At 52.1% G+C, this 27,595-nt stretch overlaps 1 protein-coding gene across 4 annotated transcripts; it reads left to right on the forward strand.

Moving 5' to 3' along the window:
• The first annotated feature begins 32 nt into the window (after positions 1-32).
• Positions 33-27,276, forward strand: MAP1A (microtubule associated protein 1A). 4 transcript variants are annotated; one of them, XM_060755474.2, is made up of 7 exons: positions 33-112; positions 2,414-2,515; positions 12,855-12,937; positions 14,154-14,294; positions 14,695-22,492; positions 23,610-23,851; positions 25,442-27,276. In XM_060755474.2, exons 5-7 carry the CDS (start codon positions 14,845-14,847, stop codon positions 25,595-25,597), a joined length of 8,046 nt encoding a protein of 2,681 aa, XP_060611457.2. In that variant the 5' UTR covers positions 33-112; positions 2,414-2,515; positions 12,855-12,937; positions 14,154-14,294; positions 14,695-14,844; the 3' UTR covers positions 25,598-27,276. The 4 variants fall into 4 exon arrangements, with proteins under 4 accessions (XP_060611457.2, XP_060611456.2, XP_060611458.2 ...); XM_060755473.2 differs by lacking the exon at positions 33-112 and adding an exon at positions 2,089-2,281; XM_060755475.2 differs by lacking the exons at positions 33-112; positions 2,414-2,515 and adding an exon at positions 7,339-7,456.
• Positions 27,277-27,595: the final 319 nt, after the last annotated feature.

The raw sequence follows: 27,595 nt of genomic DNA on the forward strand, positions 1-27,595 counted from the left end.
CCTGGGGAAGCGCGAGGGGGAGGCGGGGGTTGCCACGGCGACGCCAGGCCCCGCCTCCTTCTCCTCACTCGCCGCCAAGGGCCGCGGGGAGCACGACTCAGAGGACAAACAGGTGCCGGCGCTTTACATCCCTTCGCTTGCTTCCCTGAACGGCCTCCCTCATTCCCTCCCTCCCTCCGGGTTTCCTTGGCAACACTAGGACTAGGTAAAGCGGGAAGGGGGCGGGGCCAAACGACTTATGCCACGCCCCTTCTGCTGCTGCGGGCCCTTTAAGAGCGGCGCGCGGGAGGAGGGAAGGAAGGAGTCAGTCTCCCTCCTTCCTTCCCTCGGGGTTACCTTGGCAACACTGGGTCGAGGGAGAAAACTAGTTAGGGGGCGGGGCTAAGTGACCGACGCCACGCCCCCTTCGCGTCAGCCCCGCCCACTTCTGTTGCTGCGGGCCCTTTAAGAGCGGCGCGAGGGAGGAGGGAGGGAAGGAATTAGTCTCATTTTTTGCCTCCCTCGGGGTTTCCTTGGCAACACTGAGTCGAGGGAGAAAGTGAATTAGGGGCGGGGCTAAGCGACCGATTCCACGCCCCCTTCACGTTTGCCCCGCCTCCTCCTTCTGCTGCGGACCCTTTCAGTCTCCCTTCTTCCCTCCCTCAGGGTTACCTTGGCAACACTGGGTCGAGGGAGAAAACTAGTTAGGAGGCGGGGCTAAGTGACCGACGCCACGCCCCCTTCGCGTTCGCCCCGCCTCTTTCTGCTGCTGCGGGCCCTTTAAGAGCGTCGCGAGGGAGGAGGGAGGAAAGGAGTCAGTCTCTCTTCTTCCCTCCCCTCAGGGTTTCCTTGGCAACACTGGGTCGAGGAGGGAGAAAGTGAATTAGGGGGCGGGGCTAAGTCACCGACGCCACGCCCCCTTCGCGTCCGTCCCGCCTACTTCTGTTGCTGCGGTCCCTTTAAGAGCGGCGCGAGGGAGGAGGGAGAAGGGAGGAAAGGAGTTAGTCTCTCTTCTTCCTTCCCTCGGGTTTCCTTGGCAACACTGGGTCGAAGGAGGGAAAGAGAGGAATTAGGGGCGGAGCTAAGTTAATCAGGGGCGGGGCTAAGTGACCGACGCCACGCCCCCTTCGAGTCCGCCCCGCTTCCTCCTGCTGCTGCGGGCCCTTTAAGAGCGGCACAAGGGAGGAGGGAGGAAACGAGTCAGTCTCTCTTCTTTCCTTGGCAACACTGGGTCGAGGGAGAAAGTGAATTAGGGGGCGTGGCTTCTGTCACTTAGCCACGCCCCCTTCGCGGCCGCCCCCCTCCTCCTGCTGCTGCCGGCCTTTTAAGAGTTAGTCTCCCTTCTTCCCTCCCTCGGGGTTTCCTTAGCAACACTGGGTCGAAGGGGGGGAAGAAAGAGTGAATTAGGGGCGGGGCTAAGTGACCGACGCCACGCTCCCTTTGCGTCCGCTCCGCCTCTTTCTGTTGCTGTGGGCCCTTTAAGACCGGCGCGAGGGAGGAGGGAGGAAAGGAGTTAGTCTTTCCTTGGCAACACTGCGTCGAGGGAGAAAGTTAATTAGGGGGCGGGTCTAAGTGACCGAAGCCACGCCCCCTTCGCGGCCGCCCCGCCTCCTGCTGCTGCGGGCCTTTTAAGAGTTAGTCTCCCTTCTTCCCTCCCTCGGGGTTTCCTTAGCAACACTGGGTAGAAGGGGGGGGGAGAGAGAGGAATTAGGGGCGGGGTTAAGTGACCGATGCCACGCCCCCTTCGCTTCCAGGCTGCTGCTGCGGGCCCTTTAAGAGCGGCGCAAGGGAGGAGGGAAGAAAGGAGTCAGTCTCTCTTATTTCCTTGGCAAAACTGAGTCGAGGAAGAAAGGGAATTAGGGGGCGGGGCTAAGTGACCGATGCCACGCCCCCTTCGCCTCCGCCCCGCCTCCTCCTGCTGCTGCTGGCCTTTTAAGAGTTAGTCTCCCTTCATCCCTCCCTCGGAGTTACCCTAGCAACACTGGGTCGAAGGAGGGGGAGAGAGGTATTAGGGGCGGAGCTAAGTGACCGACGCCACGCCCCCTTCGCGTCCGCCCCGCCTCCTGCTGCTGCTGCGGGCCCTTTAATAGCGGCGCGCGGGAGGAGGGGGGGCAGCCGGGAGTGAGTGAGTGAGTGCTGCGCTGCGGCTCCGGGTGGGAGCAGCCGGTTGCCATGGGGACTGCGCTGCCGGCGGAAGAGCATCCTCGGGGAGGCGTCGGGGGCCGCCGGGCCCTGCTGGCTGTGATCGGGGAGGTCGGCTCGGAGGAGGAGCGGGAGGCGGTGCGGAGGGGCTTGGAGCGCGGTGAGGCCTCTTCAGCACCCTGGAGAGCGGCGGGGAGGCGGAGGAGGGAGGGAGGGAAGCGCAGAGGGATGGGCCCAGCTTGGCTTGCGGCGTCAGTGCAGTGACGGGGGGTGTCCTTTCTCCCATGTCCAGGCCTTCGTTCGTGGGATGCCGAGCTCCCTCCTTCCGAGCTGGACCGGCAGCTGAGGCTCTTCGTCACTCGGCACCTGGCTCACTTCTCCTCGGAGGTCAGAGGTCAGTGCCTGGTCACTCCCCACCCTCTTCCTTTCCTTTCAAAGGAAGGAAGGCTGGGCCCGGCTCCATGGCTCTGCTGGGTGGCCATCTGTCGGGAGGGCTTTGATGGGGCCTTGGAGGGTCATCCCTTCTGCTGCCTGTCATGCCAGGTGCCTGTTTGGTCAATACAAGCTCTTTGCCATTGTAAACAGGGCTCATTTGGTTTGGGATAGAGGGGGGGTGGGACTGTCTCTTTTTTCTGGCTGTCTCTCCACCACCACCACCCCTCCCTCGAAAACCAAGTGCAGCAGGCTTGGCCAGGCCCATAGCCAGGATTTCGTTTGGGGGGGGGGGGCTAAAAAGGGGGGATTTCTGGGGGGGGGGCTGAGTTTTGGGGGGGCTGAGTCTGAGTGAAAGAGGGTCTACTCTAGCAAACCTTTTGTATCATTACCCCGATACCCCCATACATATGGGATATATTGAGCATGGTGATCAGATCATGATATGAATAAACATAACAGTTTAAATAATGCACCAGTAAGGCCTTTTCGCGAGCCACCATGAGAATTTTGGGGGGGAGTGAAGCCCCTCAAGCCCCCCCCCCCCCCCGGCTACATGCCTGGGCCTGGCTCCTGTCTGTAGGCCATGCCCTTGTGTTGCTTTGCAGAGGATGGTGGGGCTGGGGAGGCATGCCCAACCCTTCCTTTGGGGAGAACCTCTCCGCTCCCTCCCCCAAAGAGGATTGTGGGGCTGGGGATATGCAAATGCCCCTCTTCTAGGCTCAGGTTCATGCCTCTCTGCTGGCTTTCCTCCTCCCTCCCACCTTCCCTTTCTTTGCGCATCCTGACAGGACTTGAGTCCTGGTCTTTGCAATCTTTAGTCCATCCAAGGAAGTTCCAACATACAGCGAACATTATTATTATTAATTTATTTACAATATTTATATTCCACCTTTCTCATCCCATCCAAGAAAGGTCCAACATACAGCAAACATTATTTATTTATTTATTTATTTATTTATTTATAATATTTATATTCTGCACTTCTTACCCCATCCAAGGAAGGTCCAACATACAGCGAACATTATTATTATTATTATTATTATTATTATTAAATTATTTATTTACAATATTTATATTCCACCCTTTTTACCCCATCCAAGGAAGGTCCAACATACAGCGAACATTATTATTATTAATTATTAATTATTTACAATATTTATATTCCACCCTTCTCGCCCCATCCAAGGAAGGTCCAACATACAGTGAACATTATTATTATTATTATTATTATTATTATTACTTATTTACAATATTTATATTCCGCCCTTCTCACCCTATCCAAGGAAGATAGCGAACATTACGGCGAACATTATTTATTTATTTATTTATTTACAGTATTTATATTCCGCCCTTCTCACCCCATCCAAGGAAGGTCCAACATATAGCAAACATTATTATTATTTATTTATTATTTATTTACAATATTTATATTCCACCCTTCTCGCCCCATCCAAGGAAGGTCCAACATACAGTGAACATTATTATTATTATTATTATTATTACTTATTTACAATATTTATATTCCGCCCTTCTCACCCTATCCAAGGAAGATAGCGAACATTACGGCGAACATTATTTATTTATTTATTTATTTACAGTATTTATATTCCGCCCTTCTCACCCCATCCAAGGAAGGTCCAACATATAGCAAACATTATTATTATTTATTTATTATTTATTTACAATATTTATATTCCACCCTTTTTACTCCATCCAAGGAAGGTCCAACATGCAGCAAACATTATTATTATTAATAATAATTTATTTGCAGAATTTATAATCTGCCCTTCTCACCCCATGGGGGACTCAGGGCAGATTACATGCCCATATGCATGGCAAACATTCAATGCCATTAGACATACAACATATATAATAATAATAAACTTTATTTATACCCCGCCACCATCTCCCCAGAGGGGAGCCCGGTAATACATTACAGCAAAACAAAATGCAGAACAACAAAAAAAATCACAATAAAATAAGTGATATAGACAGACTCAGAGGCAATTTAACATTCCAGCTTTTCCAGCTTCATAAGGATATGCTCAATTCTGGCCACAGGGGAAGCTCCCACTTCACTGTCCACTTGTGACACTGAGTCCTTGGTGGAGTACTTCCTCATTCTTGCACATACTGCTGGAAGTTTTTATGGTGTTGTAAATTAGTTAAATTAGCCTCCCTGCATAAAGTGGTACCTAAATTTCCTATTTGACAGATGCAACTGTCTTTCGGGCTCATAGATCAACAGCAAGCTAGACTATTAATGGTTGGGAGCTCACTCCAACTCGGGCTGGCTTGGAACTCATGACCTCTCAGTCAATGGTGATTTAATGGTCATTCTTACACACACTGCTGGAAGGTTTATGGTGTCATAAATTAGTTAAATTAGCCTCCCTGCATAAAGTGGGGTGATAGTATGATAGCTGAGTTCGGAAGCTCTGAGCATTATGCACATTCTGCAATGGCGGTTGTGAATAAGGGAAAGGAAGAGCGACACACGGAGGGCGAGAATATACTTCAATTTGGTGGAAATATATAAAGGAGGGGAGGGTTGGGATAAAATTTAGGGTAATGTTTAGGGTTTGGGGTAGGGTAAGCCTTAGGATTAGGGTTAGAATTAGGCTTAGGAGTTAGGGTTAGGTAAGGTTTAGGGTTTCGGTTAGGATTAGGGTTAAGGCTTAGGCTTAGGCTTAGGGTTAGAGTAAGGTTTAGGATTTGGGTAAGGGTTAGGGTCTGATTTTATTATACTATGTTGTATTATTTTGCGCCTGGCCTCATGTTAGCTGCCACGAGTCCCCTTTGGGGAGATGTTGGTGGGTTATAAATAAAGTTTATTATTATTTTACTGGCACAAAAACACAGTATGTCACAGCAAATGAGATCTATATGCTGGATTTCGTATCACAAAATCACAAGTCGAACACTACCCAAGCGTCTAGGACTGTGTGATGTATTTTCGAATGATGCGCGCAGATCCAAGTCAGGTGGCCTTTTGCAGTTGACAGATCGTGATTTTGTTGATGTTTATTGTTTCCAAATGCCAGCTGAGATCTTTTGGCATGGCACCCAGTGCGCCAATGACCACTGGGACCACCTGTACTGGTTTATGCCAGAGCCTTTGCAGTTCGTTTTGTGGTCTTAATAGAGGCTGAGTTTTTCCTGTTGTTTTTCCTCAATATGACTATCACCCGGTATGGTGACATCAATAATCCAGACTTTTTTCTTTTCTACAATTATGATTCTGGTGTTTTGTGTTCCAAAACTTTATTATTATTGTATTGTCGAAGGCTTTCATGGCCAGAATCACTGGGTTGTTGTAGGTTTTTTCGGGCTATATGGCCATGGTCTACAGCAGGGGTTTTCAAACGAAGGCCCGGGGGCCAGATATGGCCCTCCAAGGTCATTTACCCAGTCCTCGCTCAGGGTCTACATAAGTCTGAAACGACTTGAAGGCACACAACAACACAACAACAATCCTATCTCATCACCCAAAAGCAGGCCCACACTTCCCATTGAAATACTAATAAGTTTATATTTGTTAAAAAATTTCTTCATTTTAATTAATCTATTGTTGTTAAGTGTTTTTTGCACTACAAATAAGATATGTGCAGTGTGCATGGGAATTCATTCATTTTTTTAAAAAAATTATAATCCGGCCCTCCAACAGTTTGAGGAACTGTGACCTGGCCCTCTGTTTAAAAAGTTTGAGGATCCCTGGTCTAGAGGCATTCTCTCCTGACGTTTCGCCTGCATCTATGGCAAGCGTCCTCAGAGGTAGTGAGATCTGCTGGAAATCACTAGGAAAAAGGCCTTATATATCTGTGGAATGACCAGGGTGGGACAAAGGACTCTTGTCTGCTGGAACTGGAGTGAATGTTTCAACTGAGCACCTTGATTAGCATAAAATGGCCTGACAGTGCCTAGAGCAAACTTTTGTTGAGAGGTGATTAGATGTCCTTGTTTGTTTCCTCTCTGTTGTTGTGCTGTTGTAATTATTATTATTATTATTATTATTATTAAAGAATTCTTACATAAATTCTATAATATCTGTATTCCATTCTGCGTTGGGCAAATAGGGCTCCTGAAGGAGCGAAAACGGAAAGAGTGTAAGGCTCAGAGCTTCCGGATCTAGCTTTCATACTATTACCTAAAGCGGTACCTAAATCTAAACTTGGCTTTGGGGATTGGTATTCGACGAATGAGCCATGATCCTGTGATATGAATGGATGACGACGAATAATGATTTTTGATGACGACTGACCGCTGTAATTATATGATTGTATTTTGCTATTTTTAATGTTTTAGTGTGATTTAGAATATGATGTTTTAATGACTGTCTGTAATATTGATGTTGGAAACTGGCCTGAGTCCCTTGAACGGAGGTGACTATACAAAACTGCTAAATAAATAAATAAATTTCCTACTTGACAGATGCAACTGAGTTTCGGGCTGCATAGGTCAACAGCAAGCTAGACTATTAATGGTGGGGAGCTCACTCTGGCTTGGAACTCGTCCCCTCTGGGTCAATAGTGATTTAATGGTTGGCCAAGCGGCTGCCTCTTGTGGTGCCTCCCTTTTCCTCCGTCCTTTGGCTCAACTCTGCCATCCCTCCTGACCCCCCACCCCAATAAGGCGAAGGGGGGGGGCTGCAGTGTGGGAGGGAGGCGCTGCTGATGCTGATGCTTCTTCTTTTTGGCAGGGGGCGGGGCCAGTTCCTGCTGCTCCTCCCCTCCCTCTCTCTCTCTCTCTCTCTCTCTCTCTCTGTGCCCCCCTCCCTCCCTCTCTCCCTCTCTCCCTCCCCTCCAGACTGGCATCAGCATCAGCAGCGGCATCCTCCTCCTCCTCCTCCTCTTCCTCCCCGGCGGCCGGAGGAGGCGGAGGCAGAAGGAAGCGCGGATCGGTAGGCCCTGCGGGAGGGAGGGAGGCAAGGAGGGGGGACGCATCTGCCTGCATCTCCTTGGAGAGCACAGAGAGAAGGAGGGAGGGAGGGAGGGGAGGGGGGCAGCCAACGCCCTCCTCGCAGATGCGCGCTGCCAAGAGGAAAGGGGGGGGGGAGGCAGGGCGCGCTCCCGAGGCACGCACAATGCGGCAAATGCAGGGAGGGGGGGAGGGAGGAGGAAGAAAAAAAAGGGGGGGGGGGACACCCAAGCAGCAGAAGCTGAAGCCGCAGAGGGGGGAGCCTGGACAGGTGCAACGAGAGGGAGGGAGAGAGGGAGGGAGGGAATGGAGAGGAGGGGGTTCGCTCCCCTCCCCTCCCACTGTCCCCCCTTCCACTGCCCCCCCCCCGCTGATCCCTCCTTCCGGTGCAGAGAACGATGCCCCCGCTTCCTCCCCTCCCTCTCTCTCTCTCCCCCCCCCCCTCCGCCATCTATCATGGCCCAGGCTTATGCTCCGCAGTGCGGGGGGGGGGGGGGAGATCCGGATAGGCCTGTCCTTGCCTTTCGTTGCCCTTAGGGATTGGCGGGGGGGGGGGGGCATCAGAGCAGCCAAGGGCGCCCCCCCTCTCTCTCCATCTCTCTCTCTCTTCCCCCCCCCCCCCCGCTCTTGGGCCCCGGATGATGGTTCCCAAGGGAGGGGCCCTCCTTCCCACCGCTGTGCTTCAGGGCAAAAGTGTGGGGGGAGGTCGGAGGAAAAAGTTCCACCTTATCTCCTGTGCTATGCTAATAATATAATATAATATAAAATACAATATAATATAATGTATATATATATATATATATATATATATATATAATATTTATAATATTTATAATATTATAATGTCATACAATACTTATAATACTAATAATATGATATTATAATTATGCATTTTATATTACATGTAATATTACAATATAATGGTATAGTACAATATAGCACTATATAATACTAATATTGTGCTCTGCTAATAATGTAATATATTGTATTATTATATATATATATATATATATATATATATATATCTTGTAAGCCGCTCTGATTCCCCTTCAGGGTGAGTAGGATGGCATATAAATGTTGTAAATAAATAAATAAAAGGGGCGCTCAAGTCTCTCCCTCCCTGCCATTTCTGGCATTTGGGCTCCTGCCTTCCATTCTCTCCCCCCCCCCCCCAACAGTCCCACTTCTAAGAAAGCATTGCAGCTCAGAGCCTGGTTTGGGGAGTGAGTTGCGTGTGCCCTCTCGACTTCCTTTGCCTGCTTTATTTCTCCCCCCCCCCCCCCGCATTCATTTCTGGTGAAGACCCCTCCCCTCCAACCCACCCGCACCCCCTTTCTGTCCAAAAGGCACAAGGTCTCTTTTCCAAGAGCCAGGCCTGCCTTTTCAAGGTATGGATTGGCCATCTGTTATCAATGTATGGATTTTCAACACTGGATGGCCATCTGTTGGGGTACTTTGATTGCGATTTTCCTGCTTCTTGGCAGGGAGTTGGACTGGATGGCCCATGAGGTCTCTACCAACTCTATGATTCTATGGTTTATTATTTTATTTACTACTAGCTGTAATTATTCATCATCATCATCTTTATTTATACCCTGCCACCATGTCCCCAGTAGTGCAATTGGGGGACCGGGGGGGGGGGGGCAGAGCAGCCAGAGGGTGCCCCTCCCCCTCTCTCTCTCTTGCCCCCTTCTACTCCGCTATACCCACCATGTGTTGCTGTGGCCAACATTCCCTCCCTTTTTCTCTCCTTCCTTCGTTCCTTCCTTCCTTCCCTCCCTCTTTTCTTTTCTTCTCTCCTTCCTTCCTTCCTTCCTTCCTTCCTTCCTTCCTCCTCTCCTTCTTTCCTTCCTTCTTTCCTTCCTTCCTTCTCTCTTTTCTTTCCTTCTCTCCTTCCTTCCTTCTTTCCTTCTCTCCTTCCTTCCTTCTTTACTTCCTTCCTTCCCTCTTTTCTTTCCTTCTCTCCTTCCTTCCTTCTTTCCTTCTTTCCTTCCTTCTCTACCTCTTTCCTTCCCTCCTCTCCCTTTTTCTTTTTCTCCTTTCTTCCTTCTCTACCTATTCTTGGACTGTAACTCCCAGCAGTCTTCCTGATTGATTTATCTAACTACCAACTATCTATCTAATCTATCTATCTTATCTATCTGGAGGATTGCTTGAAGTTGCAGTTCAGAAATAGGAAATATGTACAGATTGGGATGGTCTCAATGAAATCCAAGGAGAAGAAAGCTTGCAGCTTGGAAGCAGTGCATTTGGAGCATCCTCATTTTCCTAAAGGACCTGGTCTAGGGGATGCTGGGAGATGTCATTTCTGCACATGCGCTGTATCATCATTTATTTGGGGTTTTAAGTCCTTCCCGCTATATTTTGAGAGGGGGTTTTGAGTTATTGTCGTTGGTCTGTTAGGGGTATAGTGTCCAAATTTTGTGTCAATTCGTCCAGTGGTTTTGAGTTATTTTAATCCCACAAACGAACATTACATTTTTATTTATATAGATATTTATATCCCACCCTTCTCGATCCCAAAGGGGAATCAAGGTGGCTTACAGCAGAGGCCAAATTCAATGCCTTAAAAATTCAACAATTAAATAACATTTATTTAAAAATATAAACGAGGTTAAAAGCAATTAAAACATAAACAATACCACTTATAGCAACAAAATCGCGTATTTCTCTATTTTGTATCAAAAGAATTGCATAAATTAGTATAAAACTGATAAAAACAGAAGGAGCACAAGCAGCTAAATATTTTTTTTTACCAAAAACAGGCAACAGCGACCACATTGTCTGTAGCCTCTTGCAACTGAGAGCCCCCTTTGAGGAGTGGGCTGCCTGTTCCCTCTCCCCTTCCTCTGGCTACTTTGGAATGGGAGGGGGTGTCTGCGTGAGGGGGTCCTGAGGCAAAGGAGGATTTCCAGAATGGAGCCCAGGAAAAGGGGGAGTGGGAAAATCAAAGGGCATGGGGACCCCTCCCTGCAGCAACTCTCCCTCCTCAGAGGCAACTCTCACTCCTCTGAGTAGACTGGGCCTGGGCCAACTGGGGCCTTCCCTCCAGGTGTTTTGGACTTCAACTCCCATCATTCCCAACAGCCTCAAGCCCCTTCCCCCCCCCCCCAGCCGCTTAAGCGGCTGGTCTACTCAGAGTAGACATGCTTGGTCTACTCAGAGAAGGGAGAGGCTTTGGCTTTTCACTTGTCCCCGACCATTGCCCCTCCTTGCCCCCCCCCCCAAACTCCTCCATAGGGCAAAGGGGGTCCTGCCCTTCCTTCCAGTCCCAATGCACATTTCCTTTCCAGCCCAAGAAGTGCTCCCTACTTTGGCGGCACTTGCTACATGGGTCAAAAGCACGATCTCTGGAAAGGAGGAGAAAAAATACAAAGGGGAACTCCCCCCCCGCCCCATCTGCCTGCTTTTCTTTCTCTCTGCTGTGAGCTGGTGAGGAAGAGTGGGGCACTGTCACCACCAGGCAGCCACCAAAACAGGAGCCAGAACAGGCCCTGCCTTTGTCCTTTGTCCCTTCTCCATCCGTCCAGCTGGCATTATTGTGAGACAGAAGGGGGGGGGGCAAGGGGGCAAGCCTTGGATACCAGGGCTGCCCCTTCCCCCCTGCTTGCAACCTCAGGGGCCCACCGTTTTCCCACTCTAAAACCCAGCAACCTCATCCCATGGAGGCAGAGTAGGACTCCTGCTGCATGCATGCACTTTGGGAAACATTGCAGGCACCTGGAAGGGTGTGAGCCAGCCCTTCAAAGCATGCAATGTTTGGCCTGAATGTGCTGCTCTTGGCCTTCAACTGGGATAGAATGGTACCAGCTCCTCCGGGGAATCTGGCCTCCCTAGAATCGTAGAATCATATAATAATACAGTTGGAACAGACCACATGGGCCATCCAGGTCAACCACCTTCTTTCTGCCATTATGCAGGAAAAGCACGATAATAATAATAATAATAATAATAATAATAATAATAATAATAATTGTTGCAATCCCAGGCAACAGCAGGATTGAAGAGAAACAACTGGAAAAGCTGACATGATAAGAGGATTTAAAGATTGAACTTCAAAGACACTGGCACAAACCAGTAAAGGTGGTCCCAGTAGTGATTGGCACACTGGGTGCAGTGCCTAAAGACCTTGGCCTGCACTTAAAAACAATCAACGCTGACAAGATGACTTTCTTCCAGCTGCAAAAGGTCACCCTACTGGGATCTGCATGTATTATTCACCGACACATCACACAGTCCTAGACACTTGGAAAGTGCCCGATGTGTGATCCAATACAACAGCCAACAGAGTGATCTTGTTTGCTGTGGACTCATCTTGTTGTGTTTCTAATAATAATAATAGTAATAGTAATAATAATAATAATAATACACATCTGACAGCAGAATTGATGAGAAGCAACTTAGGATTTAAAGATAGAACCACAAAGACTCTGGCACAAGCCAGTCAAGGTGGTCCCAGTGGTGATCGGCACACTGGCCTGCACTTAAAAACAATCAGCGCTGACAAAATTACCATCTGTCAGCTGCAAAAGGCCACTTTACTTGGGTGGTACTAACCTTGTTATGTATCAAATAATAATACACATTATTTATATTCTGCCCTTCTCTCCTAGGGGACTCAGAGCGGATTTCAGCATTTACATACATAGGCAAACATTACATGCCTTTACAATCATATACAATACACAAACAAAGGCAGAGGCTTCTCCTTTCATTTCTGGATTCTGGAGGCAGTGCTCATCCCTGGGTCTGGGAGATGCTTTTCTCCATTTTCAAGTCGAGGATCCTGTGTTGTCACCAAGGATCCTGTGTTGATTGCTTGGAGCATCTCTTTGCCTATCAAAGCCCTCCCGATAGATGGCCATCCAGCATCTCTTTAAAAGCCTCCAAAGAAGGAGCTTCCACTGGAGAGAGTTCCGCTGCTAAACAATGCTTCTTCCTAATGTTCAAGTGGAATCTGTTTTCTTGTCATTTGAACCCATGGCTCCATTGAGTCCTAGTCTCCAGGGGAGCACAAAGGAACCCTTGCTCCCTCTGCCTGTTGTATTAACAATCTTTTTAAAGCAATATGGGACCTGAGAAGTAAAAAAAATCAATTAAAAAATAAAATATGTAGGACCAGCTTATAAAAAGCTTATAAGCTTATAAGATGGTCCTAAATATTTTAATTTTTAATTGATTTTTTTTTCTGGAATCCTCCTTGTCCGTGTTTCTCAGCTGTGTCTCAAGAACTGCAGTTTTCAATCATCTTTGCAAACATTTTCAGAGATTGTTTCTGCTGCTCCTCCTCCTCCTCCTTCCTGCTGGGCCTTAGGCATCATGGCGCTGGGCCCAGAAGGTCTTCCTCACCCCTCTTTCTCTCTCTCCTTCTCTCCTTCCAGGTCTGAGGGTCCTCCGCCACCAGAGCCATGACCTGGACTCTGTCATCCTTGTGAACCCGGACGAGGAGAGCGCTGTGACCGAGGTGAGGTCCAACATAGATAGGCCTTCGGGGTTGGGCTTCACTCTCTCAGTTTTCCTACCGGCTGCTGCCTTCAGTTGGCGTCCAAGTGCTTAAAAGTGTATTTACCCATTTTGACTCGAGTCTCATTCGTCATTGAATCTAATGCACACCTCCATTTTGAAAACTACAGTTGACTGTTCTGCACAATAGGTTTTATAGTGGACCATAGTGGCTGAAGTAAACATGCACGCACACACAATCAAACCTCCTTTCCCACTTTCCGTTCACCTCTCCCTCCCAGCTCTATTATTTATTTATTTACTACATTTGTATGCCGCCCTTCTCACCCCAAAGGGGACTCAGAGCGGCTTACAAGATTACAATGTATTATATTATTATATTATTAGCATAGTACAATATCAGTATTAAATATTACTATATTGTACTATACAATTATTTTGTAATATTATTAGTAATATTACATGTAATATAAATATATAATTATAATATATTATTAGTATTATATTGCATTACATTATAATATTATAAATATTATATGTATATACAGTATATTAGATTATATTATTATATTATTAGCATAGCACAGGAGACAAGGTGGAACTGCCCCCTGCCCCCCCCCCCCCCACCCCTCTCTTCACTCTGGCCCAGAGCAGCAGTTGGTGCTGGGGGGAGGGGTCCCCAACTTATGACATATGCAAGAGACAAGATGGAACTGTCCCTTGGCCTCCTCTCTCTTCTCTGTCCTTCATTTCGGTGCCTCTTCTGTTTCTCTCTGTTCCAAAACAATCCTGTTTTTCCAAAATGATTTTCCTGCATGTCCCCTCTTCCTGCGCTTTCCTTTCCCACCTCTTCCAGGTCATCCTGATCTCTCTTTTGTTCTTTCCCAAATAAGCAAAAGAGCTTTTCTCTCTCCTTGGTTGCAGCAATATGCAAAGTATATACAAACTATGCAAACTTTACAGCTTCCTCGTTACTCACAGCAGCAATTCTCCAACACATTCTCCAAACTACCATCCATCCCTCAACAACCCTTGCCAAAGTTACTCAGTATAATTGCAACCAATATACTACTCCCATTGCATTAACTACCACATCCTAATTAGAGTGGCTTATCTTTTGTGCAGGTGGTTAGTCCAGAGGTATTAACTCTGCTATCACTTAGAAAATGCCAGGTAATTTCCAGATCTGACAAAAGGTGCTTCTTGTGCCCAAACAGGTCCGTTCCTTGCTATGTGACCCTTCGGCCCACAAGTTGCTGGTGCTGTGCGGACAGAGCTCAGACCAAGAAGGAGATCTGCTCCTCCAGAAGGGGAGTTTCTCCTACCATAGATTTGCTGAAATACTTGCTGATCCAGAGGTGAGCAGCCCTGAGTTGGGAAATCCAGTGAGATGATCTTTGGGACCACCTGCATTTAGAGTGAGGACTAATGTCACTATTAGGACTTTCTAAGCTAAGCTATCCAGCATTTTATGGAAGCTCCTCATGACCCTGCAGGGACATGTTAGAACAGACATGGGCCAACACTTGGCAAACACTTGGAGGGAGGGCCAAAGTGTTTTGGATTTCAACTCCCACAATTTCCAACAGACTACCAGCTGTTAAGAATTGTGGGAGTTGAAATCTAAAACAGCTGGAGCAAGGGCCAAAGTTGGCCCATGCATGTGTTAGAGGCACAGATTGTTTCTACACTTCTTCTGGTTTGAGATCATGGCTGACTGTTTGTGGTTTCCCTTCCTTTTGCCCTTGCTTCTTGCAGGTAGCCCAGCTCCTCAGCAACAGGGACGCTGCCTCCAAGGCTTCACTCACTGTGTCCTGCTTCGGGGAGGGAGACTGGACCAACCTTGGGTGTCCTCAGTTCCAGAGCCTCCTGAAGCTGAGGCTGAACCCTGACCCAGTCCTGCCAGAGATGGACGGGGTTTCCGAATTCGCTGAGTACGTCTCTGAGACGGTGGACGTCCCATCGCCCTTTGATCTCCTGGAGCCCCCCACCTCTGGGGGCTTCCTCAAGCTCTCCAAGCCCTGCTGCTACATCTTCCCCGGGGGGCGGGGGGACTCAGCCCTTTTTGCCGTCAATGGCTTTAACATCCTGGTGGACGGTGGCTCTGAGAAGAGGTCCTGCTTCTGGAAGCTGGTCCGGCACCTGGACCGGATCGACTCAATCCTCCTGACCCACATTGGGGCGGACAACCTTCCAGGGATCAATGGGCTGTTGCAGAGGAAGATTGCGGAGCAGGAAGAGGAGCAGTCGCAGGGCTCCACCAACTACAGTGATTGGATGAAGAACCTCATCTCCCCAGAGCTGGGTGTTGTGTTCTTCAATGTCCCTGAGAAACTCCGGATGCCTGAGTCCTCCATGAAGGTCAAGCGGAGCATCGAGGAAGCCAGCTTGGCCCTGCAGCACCTTAACAAGCTGGGCATCAAGCCGGAGCCCCTTTACCGAGTGGTCAGCAACACCATTGAGCCCATCACCTTGTTCCACAAAATGGGTGTTGGGAGACTGGACATGTACGTCTTGAACCCGGTGAAGGAGAGCAAGGAGATGCAGTTCCTCATGCAGAAGTGGGCCGGGAACAGCAAGGCCAGGACGGGCATCATCCTCTCCAATGGAAAAGAGGGGGAGATCTCCGTCCCCTACCTGACCTCCATCACGGCCTTGGTGGTCTGGCTGCCGGCGAGCCCAATGGAGAAGATTGTGCGGGTTCTGTTTCCAGGAAACGCCCCACAGAACAAGATTCTGGAAGGTCTGGAGAGGCTGCGGCACCTGGACTTCCTGAAGTACCCTGTGGCTACACAGAAGGAGGCACTCTCTGGCACGCCATCCCCGGCACTGAAGCAGAGCCGGATCAAGCAGAGGGCGGACAGCAAGGAGAGCCTCAAGTCCTCCCCTAAACCGCCAGGCAGCAAAGAGGCCTCAAAGGCCGAGGAGACGAAGGCCGAGGCCGGAAAGGAGGCCAAGGCTGAAAAAAGGGCCAGGGAACTCTCTGAAAAGGCTGCAGAGAAACCCACAAAAGCAGAGAAGATCAAAACTGACTCCAGTGAGGCCCTCAAGGCTGAGAAAAGGAAACTCGCTAAAGACAAAGGCGGGAAGAAGCACCTCAAAGAGAAGGTTTCAAAACTAGAAGAGAAAAGGGACAAAGAGAAGAAGGAGTTAAAGAAAGAAAGGAAAGACCTCAAGAAAGAGGATGGGAGGAAAGAAGAAAGGAAAGAATCCAAGAAAGAGGAAAGAAAGAAGGAAGCCAAGCCAGAGGCGAAAAAGGTGCCCAAGCCTGACCTGAAGCCCTTCACACCAGAAGTGAGGAAAACCTTATACAAGGCCAAAGCTCCTGGACGGGTGAAAGCGGAGAAAGTCCGCAGCAAAGCCGAGAAGGAGAGCCTGGCTGTGGAGCAGAAGGCCTCCCCGGTGCCGAAGAAGCCCAGCCAGCCCTCAGAGCCACCCAGCAGGGATGACCAGAGGCTGGTTCTCTCTTCCCCGGAGGATCTGACCAAGGACTTTGAGGAGCTGAAGGCTGAAGAGAAAGGAAACCCTCCTGAGGCACCTCCTTCTTCCACAGAAGGACAAGGAGACCCCTTTGGCACTGCTGCTGAGCAGCTGCATGGCCTGAGACCCAAAGGAACAGGCAGCCCCGCATCGCCGTCCCCAGCTGTCCTGGAAATGGCAGAGGAAACTGGGAAAGCATTCGAGGCAGAGGCCCCCGAGGAAGGGCAGTTTGGGAAGAAGGTTGGAGAGGCATCAACAGTGCTTCCTGGGAAGGTGGCCAAAGGTGAAAGGGACTGGGCCCTGGCCTCTGGAGACTCCCCACTTGTGGGGCGTCAAGAGGAGGAGAAAGGCACAGCGGAGCCCAATATGAAATGGATGGAGGCCCAGGGGGAGGGGACAACGGGATGGAGAGGCTCCTCAGGACTGGAATCTTCAAGAGAGGCTGGAGGAGAAGGCAGAGAGGAGGGGAGAGGTTTGTCTATCATGCAGCCCCCTCTGCCCTCTCAGGATAAAGAGAGACAGCTCAAAGAAGGAAGGGCAGAGCGGGCATCCCTGATGATGAAGGAGGAGGAGGAAGAGGAGGAGGAACCATGCCCAGGTGCCCGGCGAGTCCCACCTGGGGAGCACATCTCCTACATTCAGGATGAGACCATCCCCGGATACTCGGAGACGGAGCAGACCATCTCCGATGAGGAAATCCATGACGAACAGGAGGAGCGGGCGCTACACCTCAAGGCGGATATCGGCACTGAAGAGGTCACCATTCCCGACCAGCCGTGCCCCTTTGGCATCATGCATGGGAACCAGGCTGCAGCTGTGGCTGAAGAAGGGTCCAAGGTCTACCCCAGCCAAGAGCCCGAGATGCTCACCTACCCTACAAACATTGTGGCAGCTCCCCTGGCAGAAGAAGAGCACGTCTCATCTGCCACTTCCATCACGGAGTGTGACAAGCTTTCCTCATTTGCCACTTCGGTGGCTGAAGACCAGTCGGTGGCTTCCTTGACTGCCCCGCAGACGGAGGAGACTGGCAAAAGCTCCCTGCTGATGGACACGGTCAATAGCATCCCTTCTTCTCGGACGGAGGCCACGCAGGGCCTGGACTACGTGCCCTCCGCTGGCACCATCTCCCCCACCTCCTCGCTGGAGGAGGACAAAGGCTTCAAGTCTCCCCCTCCGGAAGACCTCCATGCACAAGCAGGCAAGAGGGAGCACCAGGCTGGTAAGAAGGACTCACAGCTGGAGGAAGAAGAGGAAGAGGAGGAGACCCCCAATCTGGAAAGGCCGTGGGCAGTCCAAGAACAGCATGATGCTCCTGTGTTCCCTCAGCCAGCAGTACCAGGAGACAGCTTACCGGAAGAAGCGCCCAAAATAGGGACCCCAGAAGCCCTCTTGTTCCTGGAGGGACAGGAAGCCTCACTGCTGCTGCAGACAGAACCCTTCTCTGGGGAGAGCGAGGAGCGCTGCACCAGCCCTGATGACAGCACCGTCAAGATGGCCTCTCCGACCCCCACCAGCGCTGGGCACACACCCTTCCACCAGTCCCCTGTAGAGGAGCAGAAGTCAGAGGCCGTGGAATCCGAGGAGGGCTTTGAGAAGGCAGTGGAGGAGGTTGTGAAGCCAAGTGGGCGGGAGAGCCCTGCCAACCTGGCTGGAGCCCATGAGGATGTGTCTAAAGGACCCACTGAGCCTGTCTCCTCCCCCTGCGAAACCTGGCGCCAGACTCTGGAAAGTGAGGAGCTGCCCAGGAGCTTCTACCACTCGCAGGAAACGCTGGAGCTGTGTGACTTGTACCCACCTGCCCCAGAGAGGCTTTCGGGGTCTACAGAGGGGCCCCCCACTGAAAGTGAGAACGAGAGCCAGGGCGGGCTGAAAGGCTTTGGTTCCGAGCTGTTCTCTGCTTCGGACATCCCCCCTCCGAAAGGCTGGGAAGAATCTTCGGATGAAGAGGAAGATGACGCAGCATTGCACCCATCTGCCAAAGAGATTGCACCAGCGGAAGCAAAAGGCCTTCCTACCACTGGAGAGATTTCTGGGAAGACAGACACCTTAGCAGGCGAGCCCACCAAAGAATTACCCCCAGAAAGCAGGGATGTAGCACTTCCACCAGAAGGCTGTTTCAGCCCAGAGAAGTCCGCATCTGTTGTTCCTGGCGAAAAAGCACCTTCGTACTCATTCACGGAGGAGATTGCTGAAACGGACACTCAATCTGGGTTGATCTCTACTGAGAAGGCCCTGCCAGAGGTCCTCGGAGGCAGCTTCTCTCCTGCAACAAGCCTCTCTTCTGCAGAGCAGTCCCCGGCCAGAGACACAGATCCAGGGCCTCATTTCGGAGGGGGCTCACCCTCTCTGCCTTCATCTCCTGAAGACCAGCATGCCACCCTTGTCCAGCCTGGCACAGGGATCTTTCCAGAAGTCACAAAGTCACTTTCCTCATCTAGAGAAGAGCCTAGCGAAGAGAAGCCACTTCTCAGTCCATCTTCCAGGGAGTCGAGTCCAGGCAAGGAGAGTATGGTGAAGGCCCAGGGCTCTGGGGAGGCAAAGCCTTGTCAGTTTGAGGAAGAGAGGCAAGATCCCACAGCCGGAGAGGGAGAGAAGGGGGAGGATCAGTCCCCAGAAATGGAAGACATTTACCTGCAAGATGCAAACTCTGAGAAAAAAGTGTGGTTTCCAGAGCGGGAAAATGAAGTGCCATGCAAAGAACACCGGCAGAGGTATGACAAGGAAAAGGGGGAATGTACGTTTCTGGATGATGAGATGGAAGGATACGAGAAGCTGCCACTGTCCACCACTCACGCAAGAAGACTTTCTGGAGAAGACACGGATGGCTGCTTGGTAAAGGAGATGTGGGGCACGGAAGAAGGTAAGGAGGCTGCTCCGGAGAGGACAGAAGAGGCATTTCCTGACCCTGGCTCCCTCCCTGCGGTTGTTGGTGGGGCTCAATGGGAGGAAGAAGAAACCCAGTTGACAGCAGGCCAAGCAGGCAGGAAGCCTTGGTCTCCAGATGGGAAGGAGAAAGAGATGCCAGGCTTTGAGGAAGGGCCCTCTCTACAAGACACAAGGGGCTCAGGCTTCGCACCTGAATGGACCGTTACCCTTGAAGGCAAGGAGCAGCCCCTTGGAGCCCCCTCTCCACATGGGTCTCCTTCTCTAGAAGAGGAAGGAGAGGCACCTGCCTGGGCCCCAAGTGGCCCTGGGTTCTCTCCAAGGATTGCGGGGCAGAGGCTGGGGACAGATAGTGCCTTCCACCACAAAGAAGGACTGGGCTCCGAAGAAGAGGAGGGAAAGCCAGCCACCGAAGGGAAAGCCCCTGACAGCCATACTGCTTCATCAGAGGAAGGCCAGGAAGAAAGGGACCGGAGCCTGGGGCCAATGACCCCTGAGGTGGAGGAGAGAGGACCCCACTCACCAGGCCCAGACCCCAGGACCCCCTTTGTCTCCCTCAGCACCTGGCCCAGCAGTGCCTCCTATGCCCCTGGCCCCTTTGAGCCCCATGAAGAAAAAGAAGCCCAGGGAGGCCTTGGGGAGAAGGGGCCCGAGAAGGAGGAGAGGGAGCCCACGCCGTACCCGCACCAGAAGACCTTCCACTACGCTGATGTCTACGGGGGGGATGGCACAGGTCTTTTGGGCCCGGAGCCCCTGGGCAAGGGGAGGGCGCCCCGGTTCCAGGCAGAGTCCCTTTCACCCATCTCATCCAAGGAGGAAGAGTCCTGCCTCTTCACACCGACGGAGAAGGAGCTTTCCTCCCCCACCTCCCCCAAGGACAAGACCCAGCCTGCCTTCGACTACACGGGTGTCCATGACAGATATAGCCCCCAGGCTGAGAAGGAGAGCTCTCTGTCCTGTGGCCAGGCCTCAAGAGAAGAAGAGGAAAAGAGTGATGAGTCTCCCGCTCTGCTGCCTGGCTGCCCAGGGAGCACCCTGAGCATGGATTCTTTGGAAAGCAGGAGCTTCAGTGAGGTCCAAGAGCCCTCGAGGGAGGAGGAGGCATCTCCCTTCAAGACAGAGCATGCCTGGGCTTTGGAGCCAGTGGCCGGACAAATGCCGGGGTCACCCACCCACTCCCGTTCCCCCCACCGGGACATCTATTATGAGAAGGCTGGAGGTGAGGAAAGTGCCAGTGACTCCGAGATGGAGAAGGGCGCCCAGGAGCCATCGGAGAAGGCATCCAAGCCCACTCTCCCCCACATTGAAAGGGACCCTCCCTACACAGACATTTCAGGGGCGAAGGCCTCTGGAAGCCCCTTGAGTGCTGTTGGTCAGGCACAGGAAGGAGCCCCCTCTGAGGCTGCCCAGAGCAGGGACCCCCTCCAGCCAGGACCTGAGGACCCCCCCAGCAGTCACCCTGCCACCGTCACTGATCCGCCCTGGCTGCCCTCTGCCGTCCTGGAGGCCAAGGAGAAGGAGCCGGCCAAGGGCCCATCCATCCTGGCCAAGGGGCGGGACTCCTCTGCCACCTCCATTGCCTCTGCCGGCTTCGAGCTTTCCTCCCTGCAGAGCCACCAGCCCTCCATCCTCTTCCGGCATGAGGCCTGCCTCTCCTCTGCCTCTTCTTACCTGTGGGAGAAGTCGCTCCCTTCTGGTTTTGGAACCTGTGGCGAAGGCAAGGCTGATGAGTACCTAGAGGTCTCTGGAAAGGCCTGGGAAAGGGCCTCCCAAGAAGGAGGAGGGCAGCTGCTCCATGGGGCACCTTGGGAGCAGGCACTGGCCAGCCCTGCGGGGGAGACTCTTCATGCTGCGGCCTCCCTCCAGCCTGAGTCTGCACCAACAAAGGGGGAATCCTCCCCAGAGCCTGGGGCGCAGGTCATCTCCCCACAGGTCCCGTCAGACTCCACAGGGGACAGCAGAGAAGCCCTCCCTGCCAGCCCAGACTGGCACAGCAGCATACCTTGGCACCCACCCTCTCCTCCGTGCAGCATGAGCCCCGAAGAGTGGGCAGCTGGCCCCAGCCTCCCAGACGTCCTGCCACCTTCTCCCTGGAGCCAGCAAGAGGCCTTTACATCGGCCAATGGCCCCACTGAGGTTAGCTCCAGCCCCCTGGATTTCCACAGAGTGCCCCACGACAACAACATGAGCAAAGCAGCCAGGAACGAGGAAGAGGAGGAGGAAGAAGAGGAGGAGGAAGAGGCAGGTGAACAGGAAGAGGAGGCAGAGGGAAGGCAAACGCGTCCCTCGTCCCTCATGATGGCAGAAGACCCCGACTTGCAAGCTTTCTTCCCAGAGGCAGCGGCTGCTCGGTGGGGCAGCCAAGTTGAGGAAGAGAGCCACACTGCCGGCGACCCAGAGCCACGTGTGGTTCCATCCTCGGAGCACGGGCCAACGTTCTCCTCTTGCGAGTATCAGGCCCCAAGGAGGGGGGAGCTTTCCCCGTCCTTCATCAATCCCAGTCCACATGACTCTGATGATGAAGAGGAGGAGGAGGACAGCAAGCTCTCACAGGCAGAGGGGCGGCCCTCGGCAATGGGACGGCCGCTGCATTCCCTTCCCAGCGGCCAGAGGCAAGCAACAGCCGCTGCGGGAGAAGAGACCCCTCCCACTTCAGTCAGCGACTCCGGGACGTCCCAGTCAGATTCAGACGTACCCCCAGAAACGGAAGAGTGTCCCTCCATCACAGCCGACGCAGCCATGGACTCCGATGAAGATGCTGACTTCCTCCCCGTGGATAAGGCCATGGGTGGCTCGCACCACAGTGGCTCCAGCGGCAGCACCCGTCTTGGTCATGACCCACAGCCAACTTCCCTGCCGGACCCCCACCCTCACCCCCCACGGCCCGATGTCTGCATGATGGACCCTGAGGTTCTGCTGAGTGATGCGCTCCTGCATCGCCCTCCAGAGAAGACGCTGTCCCGGAAGGAGCCCAAGAGCCGGGGTGGAAGGAAGCCGGCTTCATCATCAGTGGGCAAGAGCAAGCCCTCCCCATCACCCTCCCCAGCCCGCAGGATGGATAGATGGGCCCCAGATCGCTCACCCAAGCCCACCTGGGTGAAGAGGGAGAAGCCCCCCAAGCTCCATGCCGAGGAGAAGGGGAGCGCCCCATCTGGCACAAAGAACCTCCTCAATGGTGTCAAGAGCAATCTAGGTAAGAGGCAGGCAGTGGAGGGCCCAGGCAGGAGGGGGCTCAGGGCAGCTTTTGCTCTCCAGAATCAAAGCAAGAGGCTCTGGTTGACCCTGGACTGCAGCTCCCAGGAGTCTATTTCTCAGCATGTAGGCCTTAATGAGGGGAACTGGGCATTGTAGTGCAACAACAACAAAAGGCCTGGCAAGTCCCCTCTCTGTGTGTCCAGGGCATCTGAGGAGGGGCTCTGAAAGAACTTGCCCTTCGGTCCCAAAAGCTGCAGTCGAAAGAGTTAGAGCAGAGGTAGGCCTTGGGCAAGTGTGGGTCCTAGAACAGCATCCTAGAGCTGGAGGAAATTGAGAGAAGGCTTAATAGGGCTCCCATTGTTTTCAGCCCATTGAGTGGCTTTTTGTCCACTTGCTACTCCAAATCCGGCCGGCAGCTGATCTGGCTGTGGCAGTTCTCTTCTTGCATTTCTCTGGTGCAGCTGTGTGCCCGGACGCTGCGGAAGGGAGAACCGCTCCCTCTTGTTTTGTGGTTGGCCCAAGGAGAGGCCCCCTCCTATGCAGAAATAGGAAACCCCTGGCAGCTGCCATCTCTGCGGCATTCAGGCCTGCGGTGGCTTCAGTTTACAGCCCCTTTCCACCCCTCCTTTGTGAGTGCACTAACATTCCTACCCAGTATTCCTGCAGCAGAAGCAATGTCAGGTCTTGTGATAGTTGAAAATTACAGTAGTTTTCATATTGTTTTGCAGAGAGGATCACTTTCTTCAGTCAGAGTGTTGTGTGATTTCAGGACTGTATGGCAATGTTCTAGCAGGCAAAACATCAGGAGAAAGTGCTGCTAGAATACAGCCATAAGCCCAGAACCTCACAACACCCCAGTGATTCAGGCTATGAAAGCCTTCAAACAATGCATTGAAAATCTCTACAGGGAGAAATTGTTCCAAGGCACGAGATTCTTCAATCCAATATACTTGCACTTGGAGTTTGTATAGCTCTAGGAGAAAAGCACCCCCCGTTCCTAGGTAAATCTGTATGGAAGAAATGCCTTTTGGGCCTAAGTCTGTACGTGGGAGCCTCAGGGCTGACAACAATTGGCGGTTCCACAAAGGCTTGACACCTGTTTCTCTCTCTCCCAGGGCCTGGCAACCCCAAAAGCAGTGGTGGGGTCACCGGGGGCTCTTCAGTGCCCCCCGTCTACGTGGACCTGGCCTACATCCCCAACCACTGCAGCGCCAAAAACACGGACCAGGAGTTCTTCAAGCGGGTCCGAGCCTCCTACTACGTGGTGAGCGGGAACGATCCAGGCAGCGGGGAACCCAGCCGCGCCGTCCTAGAGGCCCTCTTGGAGGGAAAGGCCCAGTGGGGAGAGAACCTGCCGGTAGGTGCCACCAGCCAACAGGGAGGGAGGAAGGGAAGGAGGACTCTCTTGGCTGCTGCAGGGAGGAGGGCTGCATGCCAGTGACCACCCCATGCTTTCCTTTTCAGGTACTATATTTGCTTGAGTCTAATGCACCACTGAATCTAATACGTACTTCCGTTTCCAAAACCCTGAACCCGGGGGGGGGGGGGGGGGACATGCTAGCACTCCATGCTAGGACTGGAAGTGAGGAAGGAGGAGGGAAGAGGGAAGAAAGAGGAACAGAAGAAAAGACAAAAGGGAAGGAAGGATGGAAGGGTGGAAGGGAAGGATAGAAGGAAGGAAGGAAGGAAAAAGAAAAGGGAGGGAGGGAGGAAGAGAAGGATGGAAGGAAGAGGATGAAGGAAAGAGAAGGAAGGGAAGATGGAGAAAGGGAGGAAAGAGGCAAGGAAGGGAAGACGATAGGTGGAAGGGAAGTATGGAAGGAAGGGAGGAAGGAAAGAAAAGGGAGGGAAGGATGAAAGGGTGAAAGGAAAGGATGGAAGGGAAGAGAGAAGGAAGGATGAAAGAGTGAAAGGGAATGGAGGGAGGGAGAAAGGGAGGGGAGGGAAAAAAGAGGGAAGGAAGAAAAGACAAAAGGAAGGAAGGAAGGAAGGAAGGAAGGAAGGAAGGAAGGAAGGAAGGAGAAAATGGTGGAAGGGAAGGATAGAATGAAGGAAGGAAAAAGAGAAGGAAAGGATAGAAGGAAGGGAAGAGAGAAGGAAGGATGAAATAGTGAAAGGGAATGGAGGGAGGGAGAGAGGGAGGGGAGGGAGAAAAGAGGGAAGAAAAGACAAAAGGAAGGAAGGAAGGAAGGAAGGAAGGAAGGAAGGAAGGAGAAAAGGGTGGAAGGGAAGAAAGGAGGGAGGGTGAAAGAGGTAAGGAAGGAAGGAGGAAATAGGGAAAGGACAAAAGGGAGGGAAGGAGGAAGTAAAGAGAGAAGGAAGGATAGGATGGTGAGAGAGAAGAGGTTCTGAGAAAAGAGACCAACGGACTGCATCCAGTCCCTGGACCTGGGTTTGCCCATACCTGACCTATGGTGTAACAAATCCACATTAATTGCCTTGGTTCAATGCTATGGAATCATGATCACAAGGAACGTAGTTTGACAAGGCCTTGATCCTTCTCTGCCAATAAGATGTGGATTCTGCATCAAAGTACAAAGCCCAGAATCACATAGAGCCGTGGAAATTAAATTAGAGGTGACATCCCTCAAAGAGGAGCTCCAGGTACAGCTCCTGAAGCAGCTTTCCCTTTGGCTTTGGTTCAGTACTAAGGTTACTGTATGCGTATCCAAAGTATGGAGAGGTCATTTAGCTAAAAAAAAAAAAAGGTGAGCATTAGATTTGAGTCAATACAACTAGAAAAATGTTAAGCCATATGCAAATTAGATTCCCAGACTTGAGGAAGCGTGATCCTGAGTGCATTAGACCTCCATTCCCTTGTGTGGCAGCAAGTAAGTGGAGCTGCCGCTTTTCCCTGGAGCCAGATTTTTTTGGGGGGGGGGGTCAGAATGGGGGCCCTCCCAGCCACCAACTCACTTGACCTTCTTTCCTGGCCTCCCTCCTTCAGGTGACCCTGATCCCAACGCATGACACAGAGGTGACCCGGGAGTGGTACCAGCAGACCCACGAGAAGCAGCAGGAGCTGAGCATCATGGTGCTGGCCAGCAGCAGCACGGTGGTGATGCAGGACGAGTCCTTCCCGGCCTGCAAGATTGAGTTCTGAGGCCCTGCTCCAGCCGGCCGGGATCTCCCCTTCCTGCCTTCCTTCGTCCTTCCTCTGCCTCGGAGCACAGCCCGGTGCCCATCATCCCTTGCGCATACGGGGCCCCGGCTTAGGGGGCTGCGGTGCAGAGGGACCCCTCGAGCTCATTTTGCTTTCTAGGGATTATTTTGCTGCTGCTGCCTCTGCTGCCACTGCCACCACCACCGCTGCCGTTGAATGATTTGGTTGCCATGGTTCCGCTTGCGTGTGCCCTCCTTCCCGTCCTTCCCTCCCTCCATCCCAAAACTGTCTGGTAGCAGCTCTAGGGATGGAATTAACAGCAGGACCAAGAGCAGGTAGGTCTGCAAAAGACAGAGGAACTGTCTGCGCCCCTCCAAAAAAACATGCAAAGGGGCTGAGTGCTGCCAACCCCCTGCAAAGGCAAGTCCCCAGAACACAATGGTGGCACCTCTGGCTGCTGTGGGTGGGCTTGGCCAGAGGGGCTTGGCCATGGCAGGCCAAAGGAGGGGCTGTCTGGGGTCTTTGGGGGACAGGAATCAGAGAGTCCAAACATGTGCAAAGGGAGCAGGTGGAGTGGGTGCTGCAAAGGTTTGCCTGCTTAGAGCCTGTGCAAAGAGGCCCACCGCCTTCTTCCTTCGCCAAGTGCTGCTTTTGTGTGCATGCCTGAGAGAGGAACGCCGTAGGAATTTTAATTGTTTTTTTTCTGGTTGTTACATAATTTATTTATATATTTATTTACTTAGTTCTCCTTTGTATGTAGACCACACCACCTGCGGTTGGTTGGTGGTCCGTATGCGCGTGCGTGTATGTGTATATATATGTATATGCGCTTTGGACCATTCTGACTGTAGCTGAGCCTGCTCAAGAGGGCCTGCCCAAGGATTACAGGGAAAGCCCTCCACTCCACCCCAGACACACGCAGTTGGCTGGTTCCTGGCCCTCCACCATGGGAAAAAAAAAGGCCCAGAGCCCCAACCAGCACAAGGGTGCGCATGCATGCGCACCGCCCACCTATGAATGTCTCTGTCCTAAAACTTGAAACAGGGGGTGGTGGATGGGGGGCCAAAACGCACAGTTCTGCCCTGGCAAAAGCATGGGGGTTTTTCCTCCCCCCGCCCCCCTCCTTCCCGCCATCTTGTTTCCTGGCGTCCCACACCCCCCCCCCTTCCTTCATGGCCAGAGCACCTTTCCAACATTTTTGTACCTTACAAGCAGCCTCCGGTGGTGCTGCTGCTGCTGCCCTTTGGGGCGTCTTACGGCAAGCCTTGTAAAAACCCCTCTTTCTAAATGCGCTCAGCCACATCCACCCAGCAGGCAGAGGGTTAAAATAGGTCTGGAGTGAAGAGAGGTTGAAATCTGCTTCTGCTGGTCCCTTCCTTCCTTCCCGCATGCGCCCCCCAACTCCATGTACATAATTCCCATTTGGAGAGAGACGTCGGCAAAGACCCCCCTCGGCCGGTCGCTGTCATGCTCTTGTGGTCCCCAAATGGCACCTGCTCTTCTTGGCTGAATGTTGTACAAAATAGAGCAACCCTTTCCATGTTATGTACAATTTCCCTCCCTCTTTCTTCCTTCCTGCCCTTCTTCCTCCCTGCCCTCCTTTATGTGTGCAATGCTCTGTAACTGATGATTGTAAAGGGAGAGGCTGCACTCGCCAATAAAGCCACACAAACTGCGAACGGTGTGGGGTGACTCTTCTCTGCTTGCTGCTCCATGGATCTTGGGGAGGGGGGTGGGATTGTGAATCCACAACAACTGGGCAAACGTAGATCGCAAACATGTGCTGCCAGACATAGGACACTGCAAAGACACTCCTGCACAGAACAGCAGTCTCTTTCTGCCTCCACAATGTCGCAACGGGTCATTCACAAGGGGCCCTCAAAGCCAAGAGCCATTCTTCTTTGGGGAAACATGGACTGGGCTCTCCCTCTTCATACTGCAACATCTCCCTCCCCAAGGAATGCTTCCTCCCACCCCCTGCTCTTGTGCCCCGAACTC

Source organism: Anolis sagrei, chromosome 9 (assembly GCF_037176765.1).
Source record: "Anolis sagrei isolate rAnoSag1 chromosome 9, rAnoSag1.mat, whole genome shotgun sequence".
Taxonomy (NCBI): Eukaryota; Metazoa; Chordata; class Lepidosauria; order Squamata; family Dactyloidae; genus Anolis; species Anolis sagrei.

Coding starts and splice junctions, on each gene's coding strand:
- MAP1A (XM_060755473.2), top strand. CDS start 2,152: ATGGGGACTGCGCTGCCGGCGGAAGAGCATCCTCGGGGAGGCGTCGGG. Junction 2,516..12,854: donor CTTCTCCTCGGAGGTCAGAG/GTCAGTGCCTGG, acceptor CTCTCCTTCCAG/GTCTGAGGGTCCTCCGCCAC. Junction 23,852..25,441: donor AGTGGGGAGAGAACCTGCCG/GTAGGTGCCACC, acceptor TCCCTCCTTCAG/GTGACCCTGATCCCAACGCA.